This window comes from Bombus huntii, chromosome 7 (assembly GCF_024542735.1).
Source record: "Bombus huntii isolate Logan2020A chromosome 7, iyBomHunt1.1, whole genome shotgun sequence".
Taxonomy (NCBI): Eukaryota; Metazoa; Arthropoda; class Insecta; order Hymenoptera; family Apidae; genus Bombus; species Bombus huntii.
The window spans coordinates 2,044,016-2,065,264 of record NC_066244.1 but is presented as its reverse complement, the minus strand read 5'-3'; the positions used below and the strand labels follow the sequence as shown (position 1 = coordinate 2,065,264).

The window sequence follows — 21,249 nt, the reverse complement described above, 5'->3', positions numbered from 1 at the left end:
GGGATCCCACTCTCGTCCCCCCCATTCTTGGTCTACTGGTTCCCGTTCCTTTTCTATCCACGTAATCCGGTCCGAGGCGGTCCTCGTTGCTCCAGCAGGAAGCGCGAGAAAAGAACGACGAAGACGGGGAGAGCTCGATGGATAGAAAAAGAGAAAGGAGTTCAGAGTTCTCGCTCGCACTCGCATAGCATCACCGATGCCTGGTATAATTAATACGGGCCCCATGGAATGCCGGTCGCCTCACTCTCTTGGCCCTTATCCCCTCTTTCCTCTTCCCTCTCTCGCCTCTCATTCGTCCTCGCCGCTCATTCCGCCTTCTCCTCTTACTCACTCTCGTCTCCTCTCTTCTCTGCCCCTCGTCTCGTACGCTCCTCTCCGACCCGTACACATCCGACCAGTTTCCATGCTCTCACCTAGGTCCTAGTAGGGACCTGACAACCCCTGGCCAATGCTCGGAACCCTTCCTCTTCTCTTCTCTTCTCTTCTCTTCTCTTCTCTTCTCTTCTCCTCTTTTCTCTTCTCGTCTTTCTGGGGACCTCCGCCGAAAAACTCGAAAAGTGGAGCACGCGTAACGACGACTACGAACGCGTCGCGCCGACTACAATAACCAGAGGGGTGGGTCTCTTTTGACAGACCGACTCAAAATATTGCTGCCGTATTATCCTGCAGACCTCACAGAAGCGTAAACGTGGCTCGCTTAAAACGTAAACAGAAGCTCTACTCCATTATATCAAATGTTACGAGAAATCCTTTCTAATTCTATGAAAATCGCCTTGACGCATCCCCTTGCGTGCTTTCGAAATTATCATCGTCGCGATATCGAGCAACGGCCGGCCAGGAAGATATCGTCTCACGACGAATCGACGTCAAATTTTGGACGAAAGAGGAAAGAGGACAGGAGGGGAAAAAGAAATATAGAGAAACGAAGAACAGAAGTCTGGATTGGGCCAGGCGGTTCTCCTTAAAAGGCGGAGCGCCTTTTCTCTTCCCTTGACTTCGTCGTTTCGTAACCAAGCAGCGAGCGAAGGTTCGTTCTTCGTTTAACCGAGCGGCGAGTGCACTTTGCAGGTTATTACATCTACACGAAAGTTGCCCGCGCTTCGGTTCACCGGTTTCTCGGCAAAATCGTACCAGCGCCACTATTGGAAAAATCCAAGAATCTTTTCGAATCGGTTCGAGCCTCGTCTCTTTCCTAAAAACGCACCTAACCGTCCGGCCAAGCGAAAGATCAATTTGTCGCCACTTTATTTCGCTTTATTTCAAAAGTAGCGATGGGTTACTGCTATCCGCGTCGCGCATCGACTAGAAACGGACGAAGAAAGAAGCGAAGGAGATGTTCTCGTTAGTTAAAATGCATCGATACGAAGACGCAGGAAGAACGCGACTACCTTTCACTCTTGGGAGTTTCTTTGAGCCAAGGAGCTAATAAAACCGACGTGTTCCTTTAAAGGAAACGAAATCGAAAACGTTACTCTCTTTTTCACGTTCGAAGCAGGCTTAGCTCTTCGTGTTTAGTACGAAATTCGCTTTTACATCTTTCTCCGTTTCTGTCGCTCTTCCCTTTCGATGCGCGTGCCTCTCTGACTCTGGTTCGGTATCCCGGTTTCAATGTTTATTCGTGCCTTGTTCTCGGATCGGTCGCGCCTATCCCTCGTCTCGATGTTTCGTCGGCCGAAATTCAACTTATCGCAGGTCAGTTTGGGAAGAAAGGCAGATCAGGCAAGGTAGTAAGCGAGAAAAAAGGGCAATGGCGAAGAAAAATGGGAGTCGGCTGAGGAGGCGAGAGGCGAAGAATCAGATAGAACAAATAAAAATCGACGACCTGTCGAGGTTAAATTAATTCGTCGAGTCGCAAAAGGAAAGAAGGCGCAAGGGGAGTGTCGACAGGAAAGACTATGGTCTTAGGTAATGCACACGGAGCAAAGTTACCGATAGATGGGAAACTTTGCTTCTCCACGTTCGATCGTTCGACGTACGAGCACGAAAAGAGAAAAAGATCGTCGCGATTTCTTGGAACTTTCTTTATCCGTCTTCGGACGATAAGCGAGCAAAGTTCGGCGCGAGTTCGAGCGGCGAAAGAGTTTCGGCGGGTCACTTCGCCACCGAAGAATAATCAAGTTGCAAGCGACTGTGCGCAGGTCTTTCGAATTTCTCATGACTCACTATCAGGATCATTATTATGCGTTGCGTCGGCAAACGAGCAGCAGCGCGCGATGCAAAACGAGCGTGGGTGCAAAAAGTCACAAGGGCCGCAGCGTACGTAAAATTAACTTAATTTCCTCCGATGACACGTCAAGACCTTTGCTTCTCTTTTCCAGTGTATTCCAGTTTTCGCGTCGTTCTCCTTGAAAAGCGTTGCACGCGAACAAGGACGCGCCCGATGGTTGCCTCCCAAGTTTTAATTGCTTTAATGTCAGCGACGACGACGACCACATGGCGCTTGGGTCGTTCGTTAAAGTGGATTTCACTGACCTTAAATAGTCGACATTCCTTGACACCTTCGCTTTTTGGTCCGACCAGTTGAAATAGCCAGAGCAGGTCGTAAAATTCGAAGATAATTTCCGTAGGTCTGTCGCTTTTTCCCCGAACAAAAATCTTACCTTTTTTGGCCGCAGCAGTCAAACTAAGAAAGTCAACCATTCGTACCGGAGTCAAAGAACCTTCGTAGAATCTCGGGAACGCGCGGTACGCGTCTTGGCACGAGAACCTAAGTCAGCCTGCTTCGGATGAAAGGATCAAAGCAAACAAGCATAAAATCCTTGTCTTCTAGAAAATACACTCTTGCGATTTAGATCGAGCGACACGGTATGCCAAGAGATGCACAGCGGAGCTGGCGGTGGATAAATTCGGTACCGCTGACAAATGAGTTTGGGCAAGTGCAAGTGAAATGCAGCCGCAAAAAGTTGACTCGACCGTCCGCAGTGGCACGTCGCGCCACTCCGCGCCGCGCTCCACGGAATGGAATATGGGCAGTCGACCGGCGTTCTCTCTTTTTCCGATCCACCGTGTCCTCCTCTTTCTTCGCCTCTTTCTCTTCTTCGTCTATTCGTCCATTAGATTCCCAGCGCACGGTCCTCATCGACATTATTCACGGCTATGGTTTTTCGGAACGAAAAGAATGGCGCAAGCTGGGATGGATAGCTCGTAGCGCTATGGTTACCTCGCCCTCGAGACTAAAACGTTCCCGCGAACGCAGCTGCGTCTACGCCTAGGGTTCGGTTCGGTCCGAGATTCGTGCAAAACGAGAAAATCCAAGCAATTCTCTTGAATATTAACATCGCTTGAGTAACGCGACGTCTCGTTGGAGAGCGTGAAAAGATAGGAGGTGTGTAACGTAGAGAGAAAAAATCGCAGAGACGCGATCGAGTAGCTCACGGTCACCAGAGAAAGGAGGAACGAAAGTCGAGCGTGCGAGGAGAATAAAACAATAATTCGTATAGCTCGGACCCTCGCGGGATAATTTATGTCGCTGCGGTAAAATTAACGCGATTAGGCAGAGCGTGGTAAGCGGACGGCCTGTTGAATGCAGCGTACATCCCATTCGGGATCGGCGGCTAAGACTGTATGATAAATAACACGGGGCCCATATGTTACATGCCGTGTACAAACGAAACACATGTGCGGATCGTAAAGGAGAAAATCCCGATGTCGGACGGGTTAGAGAGAAAGGGAGGAAAAGAGAAGGGGCGAGGAGGGTGATAGGGGGGCCGATGTGAGTAACGAATATCTGATAGCGAATCCTCGGCATTTCCAACGTATTCCTCGGGTCTGGAGAACGAATGCGGGCCTCTCTCGACAACGCGGGGTCCCCCGGACGTTCGCCAACCGATGTCACGGTATTCTTACCCACGCACTCGTCCCTGATCACTAGCGCTACGCTCCTGAAGCGTGCTTCGAGTATCCTCCAACGTACCCCGTCAAAAACTTTCCAATTTCTCCTCCAATCTCCTCGAAATCGCAGTCTCTCGGAGCTTGGTGTCTCTCGCCGCATCGCGTCGTTAACGCGAGAGGAAAGAATCGATAAGGGAAATTCGCGGATGCGTTTGCTTTTCCCTGTACTTTCGCTTGCTCGTTGACTTGATCGATGACGGATGATTTCTATTAACGCGAGTAACCGCAGTTCGCAGCTTCTTAGAGCCGTATGAGAAGGGAACGTAAAGGGACAAGAAGATCGAAAACGACCGCTAACTTAGTCGGTCGAGCTACCGCTGAGTATTAATAATTCATACTTCAATGTCAACACCGTTTTTAATTCTCGTATCTCCCCCCATAATTTCGGGTTAACGTTTCACTTTTATCGAGCAGCTTTTACATCGCACGGTTTTATATACCGCAAAGTATTATAACGTCAAAAGCGTGTAATCAAATTTTGAAGCCTGGCGACGTGAAAAAATGGAATCTCGTTTTTATCTCACACGGCCGAATTTTCGCCAGACGAATTCCAAGGTGCGTGCACCAGAATAATTATTTTCTCCTATCACCGGTATCGTTCGGTACGCTTTTTTTTCACGGAAGATTATCTCGGTTGTCTCGTTTTCAGCGATGTTCTTTACGGGAAAATTAACGCGTAAGTTCGGAAGCGATAAGAATTTTGAAAAAAGCCAGGTCGGAGAGGCACGAATTCGAAGAAACACGTGCCATAATGAAGTATTCCTTTCGTCAGCATTTGGTTACGGGGCGTCGGCGGCAGTACGGCGGCGGTGTTGTTCACATTCGAGGCCGTACGCGCGATGCAACGAGCGGGAAAGAGACAAGGAGAGAAAGGTGGACAGGCCGAGTGACTTTCAGTTCGGGTTACACGAGTTGGAAACGGTATGCGCGTAGCTGCTTCATTCACGCGACGCACACTCTCGCCTCTCGCATCGGCAATCGAGAATCGACGACAAGAACGCGCTCAACGACTACGAGACAGAATCGCGCGTTCGGAATCCTTTCGAAATTCCAGCGTCCCTGCAATCTTTCATCGAAGTTTTGCCAACTACGTGAAAAACGAAACGCCTTGCTACTACTGTAATTAGTATATACATGTAATAATTAGAATTACTACATATTATCGGTGGATAGTGGCATTGACCGATCTCCTATAACGGGACAAATCCACACACGGGATACGTAAATACGCTCTGACACCGTAACGATTTATGTACAGGAAGATTCTTCCGAGCGAGTAATTCCGAATTTTTCCAGGAATTTCGAAGGAAAGAAGCTGTGCAGCTCTAAGGCAATCTACTTCTGACCACTCGTTTCAGAGGACTGTGTCCGAGTAACGGAGGGTCGAGTTACACCTTGACCACACAATGACTGTTGTTGGCTGTTGGTTGCTCCCCGCCACGAGAAGCGTGTGACTTAAGGCCATCGATCCGAGATATAATCGAGAAGGAGCAACGATCCTAGAGAAAGCGGCGCGTTCGCGCGGACGTTTCGGAGAAAAATATTTTAATAACAACTGACGATCCAGCCCCATTCCACGGGTTCTAGTTTCCTCGAAAGGGTTTTTTCAACATACCGAGAATACCGAATCGCGTGCCGTTACGCGCGCACACGCGACACTACTCGCGACGTATTATTGAAAACTATTTAAATAAAAATATCGTTTCGAAAGGGGTACTACCAGTTGCTTACCCGTCTTACCGGTTTACAAATACTGACGCGCGTCAAGTTTGATCGAACCGCGAATATTATGCGTGACGTATATGGTGTTCAATATATACGCACGCACGGATACATACTCAAAGGAGGTGACGTACACGCGCGGACATCGTGAACCAAGTCCGCTACAAAGTGTACATCGAGCGACAGGTGGTCCCTCGATCCCTTCTTCTCCAAAGATTTTGCCGAGCTTGTTCCTTCACCATAAAATTCCTCGTGTCGAACAAAGGGAGCAAAGGGACGGACGAAGACAAAGAGGGAAAGTACGACGCAACGACGGCAGCACGGAACTATGTCTGAAAATTGGCTGGCTAATCCTTCGATTCTCTCGAAACGGTAAACGGTATCCCGCGCGTATCAAGATAATGTTCAGACAGGCGTAACAGGAAAGCATCGAAGAATAGCGGAGAGAGATGGCTCGCGATACATGCCTAAAATCAAGGAAGCCATGGGAAGAGAGAGAATGCCGCGAACATCGCCAGTTGCATTCCGACCTCTTGCAGAAACTGTATTCACGTTGCCAATATTACGGCCGGCAGCATCCACTGTCGGATCACTTTGAAAACTTCCTGGTTCTAAGCGTTCGTTCGCCCCGCATCGGGATCATACTTTCCCGATGTTTCCGATCGGCCGAATCGAAAATCATACACTTGCTTCCAACATTTTTCGTATTTTTCATTAGATTTCAACGAACCGCAGGCATTTGGCGTTTGAGCGATGCAGCCGCGATGCGATCGTAGCTCATGACGCATATAAGCCACGCGCGCACCTTATAAATCACAAGAATGTCGTATTACGTGTAACACGCTTTCGAGCCACGTCCTTCCAATTGTAATAGCGCGCGTGCTTATTCCAAAGATACGAATGCCATTTACATTGTGCGCAACTATCGCAACTTCGCCTACGAGAAGCTAACAGATCGTGGCAGATACGAGAGTGTGCGTGTGTAGATTAAACCGATTCCCGGGAAGGTATATAAGCTAACCAACCACCTGCTGTTAGTCTGATGCCCCTCACGACGTATCTTTCTCTCCATACCACTTTCTTTTATTCTCTTTTCTACTGCACTTCCCTCCCCTTTCCGCTTCTCCTCCTCGCCGATCCATCGACTCTTCCTTCTATTCAAACGTATTACGGCATCGCGCGCGCGCGCGTGGTTTCTCATCCGGCGAATGGATCAGAGCTACATAGTTATGCAAGTCGAAAATTCTTTCAGGGACGCAGCAAGGTCGTTCAAACGACCCGCTCGACGATAATATCCGAATTGACCCCTTACGCAACCATATAAAATGTTTTTTATATTATGACCAAAGACCGACTCGAAAGTTATCTCACGATAAATCCCATGATTCGTAGAAAGGCGACGATCCAAAATGCGAAGGTCGAACTTCGTTATCTCGATAATGACGAGTTACGCATTTTCAATAACAGCGATAAATATCGCAATTCGATATTTTTATACTGCTTAACTGGAACGATCGCAGTAGATAGCCGGACGGTGAGAAAAGGGGAAGAAAGGGAAAAGAAAAGGAACGAACGCGACCTATGAAATAACGTAGAACGGGAGGGCAAAAGCGTTGAATTAGCTACCGCTGGGCCTACCATATTTTTCTTTCTGTTCGGCTCAGACCGCTGAACCGTTCAATTACAGAGAGCAAGAAAGAGAGAGAGAGAGAGAGAGATCCAAGGATGATGCAACGTAATAACGCGACGCGGCACTTCGATTTTACCGAATTAATTAGAAGCAGGTGGCTAATCGATCGTTACCTTGTTCGACATTACCAGCTTTCGTGGTAGATCGCCGGTCGATAAGAAGAGAAAGGAAAACGAGTAAGCGGAATGAAATCGGACAGACGAACGGACAGGGGAGGAACTCGTTCGATCGAGCGCACCTAAGGATGAACGCGATCGAGTAGACTGACCTCCATGATAACTTTTCGACGATATCTCTCTTTCTCCGGAGCGGAAACCTCCAATGCCTGCAGTGGCCGGGGAACGCGGAAATGCATCGGTTCGCTAAGAGTAAGCGGTCAACGGTATATAGGCGGCCGTTGATTGAACGTCCACTTAATTAAAAGTCGACCTCGCCCCTGGCATTCGTTTCATCGCCGATTAGTTGCTCGTTTTTGTTTACCGAGACAGAGAACAACCGATTATCAACGCACCCTCTCGCACCTTTCTCGCACCCTCTCTCCAACGAGCTCGTCGGACGAAACTCCCTCGGTTTTCGTCTTTTCGAGACAACGTTCGAACAGCGGCGCGGAATATCGCGACTCGAACCAAGACGCATCCTGGTGATTGATTCGCGAGCAGCAGAGATCGGCGACGACTGGCTCGACTAACATTAAGCCTGCTGCTCTTCGTTCTCCTCACTCGGAAATTTATCTCACTGTTAAATTTATTACGGCAAACCAATTACAACACACACACACACACATGTACACATAAATACGACTGGGACGCGCGTTACGTGATCGATAATTCACCGGTTATTCGTTATCGAGCGAATATAAATTTGCCAAGAAACGAAAAAAAACCGGCTCCCGATGTTTCTAGTTAGCCGATCCAGGACGATCGGTGTATCGAATCGAGACTGCCAATGCTCGCACGGTATCTCGTTGATTGGTAATCGTTCTAATTAAAAGTGTACCTCCGGAGCTGCGCGTTGTCCTCGTTTGCACTTGGTTCGCCTACCCAGCGATTTGAATCGTTCAAAGTGGTCACGGTATTCTGGTTGTTCTATCGGGCTACTAACGACATAATCAGAACGCCTTAGGCGCTTATAAATTAGCCATACCGAGTTCCTGGATTACCCTTTTCATCGGCTGGAAAGCTTCTTACATCTACCGCGGGTATGATCGACAAAATCCGTTAATACATGCGCCTATATGCCGTTGTTCGCTAATACGACGCTTCGCTCCCCGCTGCTTTAATCGAATCTGCTCGAATCCAAGTGAATGGCCACGTTGCATGTACTTACACAGCGTACGATTCAACGCGTGAGAATGAACAACGAATATTTTATATCATTTTATATTATTCATACGGGAAATAAAATAAGCCGTTTGGCACATAAGATAATAAAGTAGGGAAAGGTATTAACACATATATATATGAGATATAAGAATAAAAATAAATTAAAGTATACGTTCCAGCGAGTGTTTCAGGCAGCTTTCAGTGTTTAAGGTTTGCCTAAATAGATCTATCTTTGCATGAAACGAGTCGATACCATCTAGCATACGATTAAAACAATTAAATTAACTACGAGTTGTACGATGTTGATTAGTGTGGAACAAATTATTATTTCCAAAACATTCTAAAGGAGCATTAAGAGAGAACTGTCGAATGATATTAGAACGGGAAATAATGTTACTTGCCTATTTTACTCAGTCGAATTTTCGAATTCAAATATTACTGTCTTTTTGCTAAGAGTCGATAGTTCAAGTTATTGAGAATTTCGCCACTCTTATGAAAGAATAACGGCATAGGTCTAACATCATGTCTGGCCGTTAGTCTAAAGAATTTCTGCTGGAATTTTTTCTACGTCATTTATGTGCGAGAACAACAACGGCGAGATCAAATGAGACAAGCATATTTTAAAATCGGTCTGACCAGTTGACAGTATAAAGTCTAGAGTAGAGTATAGATCCTAAGAGTATTAATATCGCAAAAATATTCGGAAACACTATAAATAAGATTGAAAGATTTATAATCACGGGAGATTAATACTCTTATAATGTGCCATAAATGTCAAATTAGATGTAAAGATAATGTCTGGGTCCTTAAAACTGCTTACAGTGGATAAAGAAATAACATTTATAGCGTAGTTATATTTGTGACCATTTTTCTTACGACTATTCCAAGTATGTACGCGATACAGTGGTCACGAATGACGCGATTTTGAATAACGTCGAATTGCTGCTAGCTATTTTACGCAAGAAAGGAGGCAAATCGCGTGGTGTAGTAAACGCGAATGAGAAGATACTCGCGTACGGAAGGGAAAGGCTCGCAAATCGATCATATATTACAAGTAACAGAGACTCGATCTCGAAGTAGATACATAGTACAAACGATTCCAGGAAACGTAGTAGACACGTTACGCTATAATTATCCAGCGTGAAAGTAAATTCATAAGCCATTACGCGTACGCCGATAAAGCGAAGAATTCGCGACTCGACACCAACGTCTGGCGAGAAAATAAAAAGTTTCATGCGTATTCACTCGGTAGCCGGCAGACCGATACAGACCTGTTTTCGCATAACCAACGGCGTATTCATGCCGGACGCGAATGTGAATTAATAAACAATTAACTTGTCAGCTGCTCCTTAGACTTATAGAATCTAATAAAATGAACCGCTCGCTCCGACGTTAACACGCGGAAACGTTTGTCCGTTTTGGACAAAATGACGCAGCTACAAGAACGAACGATGTCAAAGTTCGATCGTGATATGGCCAAAAATCGATCGTCGCGTCGCTCGTATGAAATATCTACCAGATAAGTGGATACTTGGGTTACATTCAGAGAATTTCCCAGGGTTTTGGCGTGTCCGTCGCGTACGTGAACCTTTTTCGCGTCGGCTCTGTATCCGGACGTCGTTCGAAAGAATCGATAAGGCGAGTTATCGAAGATCGTATCGATGGAACGGCGTAACGACGAATTTCCGTGGAAGGGAAGCGATGATTAAAAAAGTCGGAGAAGAAGGAGGCAAGGAAGGCGGCAAGAGAGATGATTGGTGCAGAGTGAGAAGAGAGGCGCGGATCCTATCGGAAAGTAATTACCGGGCCGGTCGTGCGGTCGTAATTAATCAAATTCCGCGTAGGGATGACGCGACGAAAACGAATCGGCCTCAGGCCAGGAGAATCCATTAGCGAAACACGCGTGTCTCGTGTGTATTATTTCGCGCAGCTACACGCTCCAAGAAGCGAACCATCGAACGAACAAACGAACCAGCGTACCAACGAATCGACCAAAGAACGAACCAACCAACCAACCAACCACCAACAACCTATCGAACGCGTAGTTGCTGCTGCATTAGCCCGACATTACCTTCCACGTGACGCACGATCCTTCGATGTTGCACCTTACCCGGCTAATTGTGCGAGCCACTCTCCCGTTCAGCAGGAGAACCGTGACGGATCGGCGGGTCAATCGAGGTCGTCACTCGGCCTATCTCACCGACTGCCTCCTCCGCCGCCAATTTACGCTCTCGCTTTCCTACGAATTTTCTCAAGCCTTTTCAAACACGGAAGAATTATCAAGCGACCGCTTATCTACAGTCTCGACTCGTTAATCCTTCGTACCCTGCGACTCTGTCCACGAAACCTAGTGCCTTTTAACCGCGGCAGCTTTTCTACCTTTTCCTTCGCGATGCATTCGACTTTAAACGCGAGACGCCGATCCAACGAAGAAAATATCTAGGACAGGCATACTTGCGAGTAAAATTACGCGTTCTATCACCCATCAATGGTAAATTTAAGCCAAGATCAATTAAACATCGTTTTTACCCCTGTCATGACATTCCACGTATAATTCGCTAACTTTATAGGTTAACATCGATCGACTAGCACACAAGCTAGCACGATTCTATCGCACAGAGAAAACTGTCGCCTCGTGAAAGAAACGTGTATAGCATGCATACGCACACTTTTCCAATGTTGCTGGCAGTCGCGTGAACGAGTTGTCTCTCCGTCTCCATCTCTGAACAGTGAGTCGAGCGTGTGTGCACTTTCCCGGTGCAACGGTCGCACCAAGTGCATTGGAAAGTGCGGCTCGCACGCTCGTCCCCCTCCCCTCCTTCCCCTTTTTCACGTTTGGTTACCTGGCTTATAGCTGGCACCGATCTGCCTACCGAGCGTTCGCTTTCTCTCCGGACGCCTTGATGCATATACCTACAACTATATACGCACTTATACTCGACTTCCCTTTCGTCTCGTGCTCGTTTCTCCATCGTTTCGTTAATCGTGGAAGAAACGTGACCGACAGCCTGCGGCTTTCCGATCGAGGCCGACCGATCGATCGGATTTCTCGTTGGAACGCGGGGATCACGAAAATTCGACCGGTCGACAAATCGTAATCGCACGTGGAAAAAAGGAAAAATTTCGCAATGCAACGTTCGTGGCTCCGCGCGAAGACATTCAGAGGAGTTTTAAAAGAAAAAAATTATGATAACGATCCCCGAGTAAAGTTCAATCAGCCGTTCCTTCTACGCTCAGCAAAGTTGTATGTTCGCCGTACACGCTTTGGCATGCAGCACGAAATCCAAGGTACAGAATCGTCGTCGCCGATATCGCTCTCTGAATCGACAATCAAAAGCTGCGTGTGCAGTTATGCGCCACGAACCAACGCGTACCACCTCCATCGAGCACGATAGTTCCGAGGGAAAAACCAGTCATCGTCGGAGAAAGCAACATTTCTCGCGACTGTAAAACGCCACGCGATAGCGTCTTATTGAATCATTTTTAGCCGGTTGAACGTTACAACAGGTATCGCGCCGTATTATCGCGTCGTCCTGTAGAGACTTCGAGAAACGCGTGAAAACGCAAGTAACAGATCAGTTTGGCGAAAATCCTCGAATCGATGAAAAGTTGCGAGACGCTTACGCGATGCGCGATATCCACCGAAAAAAGATTTGTCGTATCCGATAAATCGCGTGGGTAAACAACGCTGACAGGATCGCATTTGAGGAATCTGAAAACGAACAAGGCGACGATTTTACCTCTGAGCAACGTACGATGTCCTACGATCGAAAAAACACACGAGCAACTAGAGTATCAAAGGGCACGTGCATGGTACATACATACACACATACACACATACATACGTACATACGGAGAAGCCGATGCAGACTCGCGATGGGGAATTCGTCATCGTATTCATCGGTATGCGACTTGCACTTTGTAGCCGTTCTTGTTAAGCTACAAAACACCGTAAGGCAGCTCCTGCGAGAATCTGTTTGCTCGATGGAAACCGCGAGGACAAACGGTCGCGCGCGATCGTCTCGTAGCTCACCACCCACTAACAGAGGAAGAGAACGTTGAGTAATCCAGGAACATACGAGAAACTTGATAACCAACATGCTCGTTTCTCCGAGCTCGTTCCATTCGCAGCTACGAGAAAATAACTACGATTCCTCGTACGATGTCCTAGCGATCTCGTTTCCCATTGTCACACGATTACCCACGATTCCCGTTCTTCTTCCCGATCGATTCCCGGTCTCGTCCTCCGCATAGATTCTCGCTCGTTACCACGCCGCCGACTTTCTAACGTCCTGAAGCTACGCGATCCGCGAAGCTAACCATCGTGTTTTCATTCGGTGAGAGGTAAAGCATTTTCTCGACGACTCCGATCTCTATTATTCCAGAAACGGAGTCGAAGAATGGCACGCAGAGAAAACCTTGGTGGCACAATTACGCGCCGGTTACGCAATTTCACGAGTCGCGAGATGGGACAAAAATCGAAAGCGAAGAAAATGCGTGACGAGGGACGAACGATGGCGGAAAGATATCCAGCGTATTTGCTAGTCGCGAGTACGCGTGACACCAGATTTGTATAGCGTAGATCAAGGGAAAACGTTCTCGTGCATGGCGTCCACGGCGCGGCGCGGCGTCGCTTCGGCCAGTGAAACGGCAATTAAAAAAGCGAGAAAAAGGAAGAAGCACGCTTATGATTGGATACAATCCTAAACGACGAGGAATAAAAGAAGCAAAAGAGAAGAACCGTGTGGTTGTTCATAGCGCGGCGAAGTAGAAGCGCTCGGAGTATAGAACCGCGATCGCAATGTAGCGCGATGCGAGAGCGAGAGCAGCCGCGCGCGGTGGCTGCACCGACCGGTGCACGCGAATGCATATACATATATCTCTGCCTCGTCGTTGCACTCGGGAATGCGGTCTATAGCGCGTAGGATCGAGAGCGGACGAGCGAGCAGAGCGCGGCCAGAGAAACAAGAAGAAAGACGACGACGTCGGACAGAGAGACGAGGAAAGAGCGAGAAGAGCCGGCGGACGAGGACGATGGAGTGCGCGGGCGCGGACGCAAACGCGAAACATTCTGAGGCGAAGAAAAGAGAAGAGAAGAGAAGTGAAAAGAAGAGAAGGAGACAGAGGAGAGCGTGCACGGCAGTCGTAAACGGCAACAATTGCTGCGGGCGTTGCCACTCGAAAGCTCGAGTGCCTAATGCCAGATGTCAGACGGTGGTTAGAGTCATTACGGTCATCACTTTGTACCGCGATACACGATGTATACCGGCTGACCGATGCACCGTCGTCGTGCGCGCATCTTTTACCTCTAGAAACGCGATCCATCCGCCGATGCAACTTGGCCATCTTCCCGATCGTCCTATCCTAACTTCCCCTTTACAGACCAGTCGTGCCGTTTCCGTTCACCCATCGATCCTCCAAGTCGCGTGGCTCTCTCTCGCCCACGAAAAATATCGAAACGCGGTACAACGGTATAATCCTGCTGACCAGTATTTCCCTTCTCGTCCGTCCTTGAAAAAAAAGGCTGGACGCAAAGTCGGACAAAAGGATCCGCGGTTTAATGATCCTCGGTTGCCAGTTAGGACGGATAATGGAAGGCTTGCAGGAAGATGAATCGGACCCGTGACCTGCCACGTAGTATAGAAAGACGGATACTCGGCCGATGGATGCGAATAGTTTCGCGCACGAACGCGCACGGTCTCTCATACGAGCGTAGCGCCTATTTACGCGCGTGCAAACGCAAGCGGAGAAAGGGCCAAGCTCGCCGAACCGATACGGTGGAATCCAACAGTTCAGAATCTTAGCGGGGCGCTAATAGTATCGAGACAATTTAAACGGAGAGAGGAGAATCGTTCCTCTCTCCGTTGGGGAAGACGAACGGAAAGGGGTGAATTGCGTGTGGGAAACGCGAATGGATTCGATTCGCGGCATCGGTGGGGTTCTTTCGAAACCCGTTTTCGAGTTACATAGGGAGAACGTACATACGCGTATACATATGTATGTATGTATGTCTGGTCTCTCCTCGCTGTTCGAACCGAGTAGAGAAACAAGACAAACATCGGATAGAGAGGAAAGGTGAAACATGCGAGGTTACGAGAAGGAACAAACGAGAGAAAAGAAGGCGAAGAACCAAAGGGGTGGAGCTGGTACGAAAGGGGATGGAGCGAAAAGAAGCGGCCGGTTCGGGTTCGAAAGACGGGTGGGAGAGGCCGACGAAAAATCTATAATTATAATAATTACAGTTGAGCGGGCAACAATTATAAATCATCATTGAACTAGGCAACGAAACACCGATAAAATATATATCGTACGAAAGTTTGGAGCAGACGTTAAGATTGGGTCGCGGTGCGTGCACGTGTATCCGGCCGCCTACCGAATACGTCCGTGTACACTGTACAGTAGTGTACACGCGGTCTACCACCCAATTGAAAAACGTAGTAGTTTATTCCTCTCAATTTCCATCGGCATTCGGCATTTGGTGCACACCGGCATGAGCATTCACCGCTTCTCCCTCGAATGCGGATGACAATCCAATTGAAGAAAAAAGAAGGCACTAGTTTCGCTCAGTCAGATGGACAGTCGCTTGTGAGAGGGAGGAGATCGAGGGAAGGATTTTTCTCCTCTTTTTATTCCCTTTCTCTTCCCTTGTCGCCGCAATGCCGTAGCTTCCTGCCCTTCTTTATCGCTTCCATTCCTCCGTTTCTCTGTCGTTCGTGTTTCTCGTATTCACACGACCAACACGGATCATGAACGTTATGAACGACAGACGCTTCGTCGCAGCACCAACAGCGGCACCGGTAACGATTATCTCGCCGCGGTCTTGCGAATCTCGAAGCGTTGCAAATGCGATCGCCCGCGTTTATCGCGTAAAGAGTCGTCACGTTCGGTGTTTGACGCGTAAAATTTGCAGTAGAACGTAGGAGATTTCGATCGAGCGGAAAGAATGGCTCGGTTATCTGCAGCGATCCTTGGTTAGACAAACCGCAGAAGCGCGTAACAATTTCGTTATCTTAAGCGAACGAAAATATAGATATAGTATTACTGTCCACGATTACGCCAAATGTAAGACGATCGTCCTTAAAAAGGGTCAACAGATAAGGCGTGCGCTCGCGTCCGTGCCCGCCCTCGACCTCTCGTGAGCGACCAAGCGCGTAATCCGTTTCGTGGCCACGGCACGTCGTCGATTCGTCTTAAATTTCAGAAATGCACGACGAGCTCGCACCTCGCGAATGCCCGATAGCCCGAGCTAGTTTGCCTGCATCGAGGGTCTAGAACGGGATCGTTTCTCGGTTGTTTGGAGCGCGCACGCGTGTTACGCCAGCTTCGAAGATCGGTAATTGCACACCGTGCAGGTATACCGATCGCGAAGACGCTCTGCTCGTAAAGCAACCTCGGTGTCGAGAGCAACTTGTTCTTGGCCTAACACCGCTTCGGGGAAGAGCATCTCGCCGCTGCCACAAAGAAAACTCTCGCAACAGGTTTCCCTGCGCAAGTGGAACGCGTCCCTGGCACGTGTGTTCTTCGAGCGTTCGCCATTGCCAGCAGCCACTACTAGCTGCTACTAGCCGCTACTAGGATCATCGAGCAACGCGTACTTTTCGAGCTTCCTCTCGATATTCGTACAATACGCTAGCCTTTTCTCATTCATCTTCTCACGTTTCCTCGTCGTGCTGGTACGCATATTCTTTGTGTGGCTCACAGTGGCAAACGCACAATAGAACGCGCGTCGCATGCCAATAAACGTGCACGCGGGTTTATTTCGGTTCCGTGCCATCGTCCGACAGTTTGGAACCGCGAACCGTCGATCACGATAACGCCCACGCAAGCGTCCAGCGTCGAACGAAGAACATCGATCGATCGCGTGTCGTCGAGAATATTTTCTATCCGATATACACGGTTCCCTGCTAATTGCTAGAGGGCGACGGAGAAAACCTTTCATGCGCGACGCGATTCCAATTACGAGTTTCCCAGTGTAAAGCGAATACGTGGCTCGCGGCGCGACCAGTGCCGCGCGTTGCCCTTTCGGCCGATTCGCACATTTACCAGAAACCTTTTGCAACATAGTGGCAGTTTCGCGCCGAGAAGCAACTTTACGCAAAGTCGATTTGTGCAACGATTAAACAACACACGAACCTATTGGGAATCGTGTGGCTTTCACCGATCAGAGACACGCTGTGCCATTCGACGCTATCGATTCGCGCGGTATGTTTCGCGCAGGAATTCGTCGTCGATCGGTGTCGACGCGATGACAGATCAATTATCCTGCCGAACGATCAACGGTGCATACTACGTAAGTAAATATACGGCGGTACTTACGATATCGTCGAAGGTTACGTAACGCGATGCGATTCGTGCAAACGAACGAACAAAGAGGATTGTCTTACCTTGAGAAAGCAGGAGCCAACGGGCATATCCTCCGATACGGTCGCGTTATACAGCGGCTTCTCGAAGATGGGCTCGTTGTCGTTGAGGTCATGGACGGTAACGCGCACTGTCGCGCTGCTACTTAACGGCGGACGACCCGAGTCGGTGGCGATCACTACTAAAATCGGCGCAGGGTCGGCTTCGCAGTCAACGTGAGTCCGCGTTGATATCAAACCGGACGTTTCGTCGATAACGAACCACGTGGAATTGAGAAGAGAATACTTGATGGCGGAGTTGGCACCTTCGTCGAGATCCGTGGCCGTTACCTTCAAAACCGGAGTACCCGGTTCCGAGGCCTCCAACAGATGGGCTTCGTACCTTTCCCGGCCGAATTTCGGAGCGTTGTCGTTCACGTCCGTGACGACAAGACGAAAAGTTCGAACGGCTCGCAACGGAGGTGTTCCCGCGTCGGTCGCTTCCACAGAGAGATCGTAAACGGGCTTTTCCTCACGGTCGAGCGGCCTCTCGACCACCACCAGGTATATAATGTTGTCTCTGGTAGCCAAGCCAAAGTGTCCCTCGCCGCCGGTCAACGTGACGGTAGCGTTCGAATATTCGGTCCTCGAATCCGGATCGCTGACCGATATCCTAGCGACGAATTCACCCGGCTGGGCGCTCTCGCTGATTTTCGGTGTCGCATCATCCGACAGGAAGATCACAGTAATAGCGGGTTGATTGTCGTTCACGTCGGTCACGCGAACCGAGAGAAACGCGCTCGCCTCGAGAGGCTGAGCGCCGCGATCACGAGCAACGATCACTAGCTCGTGTCGCTCCTTCGATTCGAAATCTAACGCCTTGTTCACGTAAACCATGCCAGTCTCTGGGTCGATACGAAACATCTCCTCGCGATCCGATTGTCGCCGATTAATCGAATACTCTATGCGGCCGTTGTCACCAGCGTCGCTGTCCGTCGCGTTCACCGCGAGTACCGGCGTCCCGACGGTCGCATTCTCCGCAATGCTGGCGACGTACCTCGTCTGATTGAAAATCGGCGGATTGTCATTTACGTCCTGTACCGTCACGTTCACGTGTAGCCTCGAGCGAAGCGGCGGAGCGCCACCATCCAACGCCTCTATCACCAGATGATACCGAGAGCGAGCCTCGCGATCCAACGACCCGGAGTTTTGCAGATCCAAGTAGAGAACGCCATCGCGACCTCGATGTTGGGACAGCCTGAACGCATCTGCGTAATTTCCGGAGACGATCTCGTAGCGTTGCGTCGAGTATTGGCCGAGATCGGGGTCCTTGGCAGGCGGCAGGGCGCGTTTCGCGTCGCGAGGCGAATTCTCCGGAAACTCGACGTCCACGTGATCGACGGGAAAGGTCGGCGCATTGTCGTTCTCGTCGAGGACCTTCACCACCACTTGAATGTTTTGCGGCAGAGCGACCAAGCTGTAGGACGGTCTGGTTTCGCGATCCAACGGCACTTTTGTCCTTATCTCGCCCGTCGCGTGATCCACTATCAAGTCCGAATCGACCGCGGACCCGGAAACCGACACGATCAAGTACGGTGGACTGTCGGCATCGATGAAACCCACCCTGGTACCTGGTCGAGCGTTCTCCGAAACCTCCAAGTATCTTACGAGTTCGGACCGTGTGCCCGGGGCGAGAACAGTCGCTCCCAGGACGAGGAACAGTAGTAGCAGGTGCCGCATCCTGGGGCCTCCACAACCGCCACCGCCGCCGCCTCCACCTTCGCCTCCGCCGTCCTTGGCTATTATCTCGATCTTTTCATTCCTAAATAATGGATCGTGAGAGGACGCGGCACCGATCGATACCTCCAAATGTTCTTCATACGGCCAGGAAATCTCTCTCTTCCTCTGTTTCTTGTCGACAGTCCGCACGCGTCTCGTACGGTCGGATGTTAAAAAACCGGCGGAAGAAAGCACGAGTACGCGATCAACCGACACATTAATCACCCACTAGCAGCACCACCACCAACCACAATCACGTTTACCCTGGTCGTTTCTCTCGTAAACACTTGCACTCCTAGGAATTACGTTCGACTGTGCGTTCGCGCCTATATCCCGCAGAACCGATACAACCTGCCCGATCGTTGCCAACGAAGCCAAACGTTTCGAAGGTGATTGCGCTAGATTATAAACATGCCGTTTGTAACGACTCGCGCGATATCTCCTTGTGGAAATTCCTTCGGTAGATACGAGTTTATCCGACCCCGTTCCACCTTTATTCTTCGTCCTCTTTCCTCCTTCCTATCGCTTCCCTTCCTTTCTCTACCTCTCTCTGTAGCAGGCTGTGGTATCCGCGCTGTCCTCACCTTTGCTGGAATATCTTCGCCTCGAGATATCGTACATTCCTCGCGTTAGATCCACGTCCGATAACTCGACGATCAACACGACCGGTCGCGAACCCGGTGCGATCGTTTCGCGTCTGGAACGCCCTTCATGTCTCTCTCACTCCCTCTCTCTTTCTCTCTCTCTCTCTCTCTTTCTACGTTGAGCTTCTGTCGAATTTCCACCAAAAATTGACCCTTCTCGATCACGATTTGCTACGTGGATTGATTTTTATGCCAGCAGCAATCTCGTTGTTCCTCCTTGTTGTCTCATCTTTCTCGACGCGTATTCCATACGCCGATTTCCTCGTCGTCGTCTTCCTCCACTTCTGTCTTTCGGATTTGAGAAATCGTCGAACGTCGTTGCGCACGCACGTTAACGACCATGTAGAACGAGTCGGTCCAACGAACGAGCCGAGTCTCTTCCTTCTTCGTCGCCAACTTGTTACTTCTTACTTCCACCACTGCTGTGTATTCGTGGCAAAACAGCACCAGTCACGGTCCTTCCGCAAAAACTGTCACACGCTCGACACACTATAACCTATACGAGGACGACGAATCACGAATCACGAATCGCGAACCATAATCGACGTCACGCGCGACGAGAAAAAAAGATTATAAGATGCGCTAAAACGACGAGCTTGCGAATACACACGCTGGATACGACCTTCCCGTCGCGTATCGTAGGACGTTTACTCCGAACCACTCTCGTGATAGTCTCCTTTCGCTTCGATACACCCCTCTCTCGGTTCCCTGTTTATATGTTCGCGATCCGAATCGATTCGAATCGCTCCGAAATCACACGTACACGCGATCGATAAAACGCGATGCACTGGACTCGCGACGAATTTAGGTGGTCTCGAGTGTGGTTTACATTCAAACGGAAAGAGCAGCGGCAAGAAGCAAACGGAGCACGAGGTGTTGCGTTCTTGGGCCCAGCGTCCGTTCCGCGCGGCTTCGAGGTTAGGCATGCACTGACATGGCGGCACCTGCAAGGCCTACCCTTCCCCTGACTTGCTGGACTCGGCTGGCTCGGTCAGGGGGACTCGACTGGACCCAAACGGCGGCCATCTTGGAGAGGGGAGCAGTAGTACGGCGGGCTCCGATATGCCGGGGCCTCGGCATTCAGCTCGCTTCGCGGCACCGAGCAGCTAGACTATACCAAACTCTGCTCGCTCGCTTGCTTGCTTTCTTGCTTGCTTGCTTGCTTGCTTGCTTGTTTGCTTGCTTGCTTGCCTGCCTGCCTGTCTGTTAGCCTGCCTGCATTCCTGCCTGCCTGCATTCCTGCCTGCCTGCCTTCCTGCCTTCCTGCCTTCCTGCCTTCCTGCCTTCCTGCCTTCCTGCCTTCCTGCCTTCCTGCCTGTCTTCCTGCCTTCCTGCCTTCCTGCCTGTCTTCCTGCCTTCCTGCCTGTCTTCCTGCCTTCCTGCCTTCCTGCCTTCCTGCCTGCCTCCTATCTGCCTGCCTTCCTGCCTGCCTGCCTGCCTGTTTGCCTGCCTGTTTGCCTGCCTGTTAGCTCGCATGCCCGCTTGCTCGGGCCTTTCCCTCTTTCTCTCTCTTCCCCCCGTTCCTCCTTTCTTACTCTTTCTACATCTCGGGCCTGTTCTCCTCCGCCGGTACTGCCTCCTCTTTCTCTCGCCTCACAGATTTCTTGCTTCCCTCTTCGTTTAGCTCGCATACCACCTTCCAACCTATACCTGAACGCCCGGTATGCGAAGAACCGACTTACCATTCGCGCTCATTCCGCGCTCAGCCCTACGAGCCTCTTCTACGTCTGTGCCGAAGGTCCTGGAATTTCGTGCCGTGACGCGAGAGATTCTGGATAGTTTGCATGCTGAGTACAAACTGTCGTTTTTTCTACTGGAATCATTGAAATTCGACAAACTAACGCTTCCTTCGATCGAAGAAC

General features: G+C 49.7%; 1 protein-coding gene across 1 annotated transcript in view; it reads right to left on the bottom strand.

Moving 5' to 3' along the window:
• LOC126867746 (protein dachsous) overlaps positions 1 to 20,818 on the bottom strand; it is a 216,981-nt gene extending 196,163 nt beyond the window's left edge. The window contains exon 1 of the mRNA XM_050622607.1: positions 17,010 to 20,818. Coding sequence (XP_050478564.1) covers positions 17,010 to 18,704 — 1,695 coding nt within the window. The 5' untranslated portion in view covers positions 18,705 to 20,818. The remainder of the gene's footprint in view (positions 1 to 17,009) is intronic.
• Between the last annotated feature and the right edge of the window lie 431 nt (positions 20,819 to 21,249).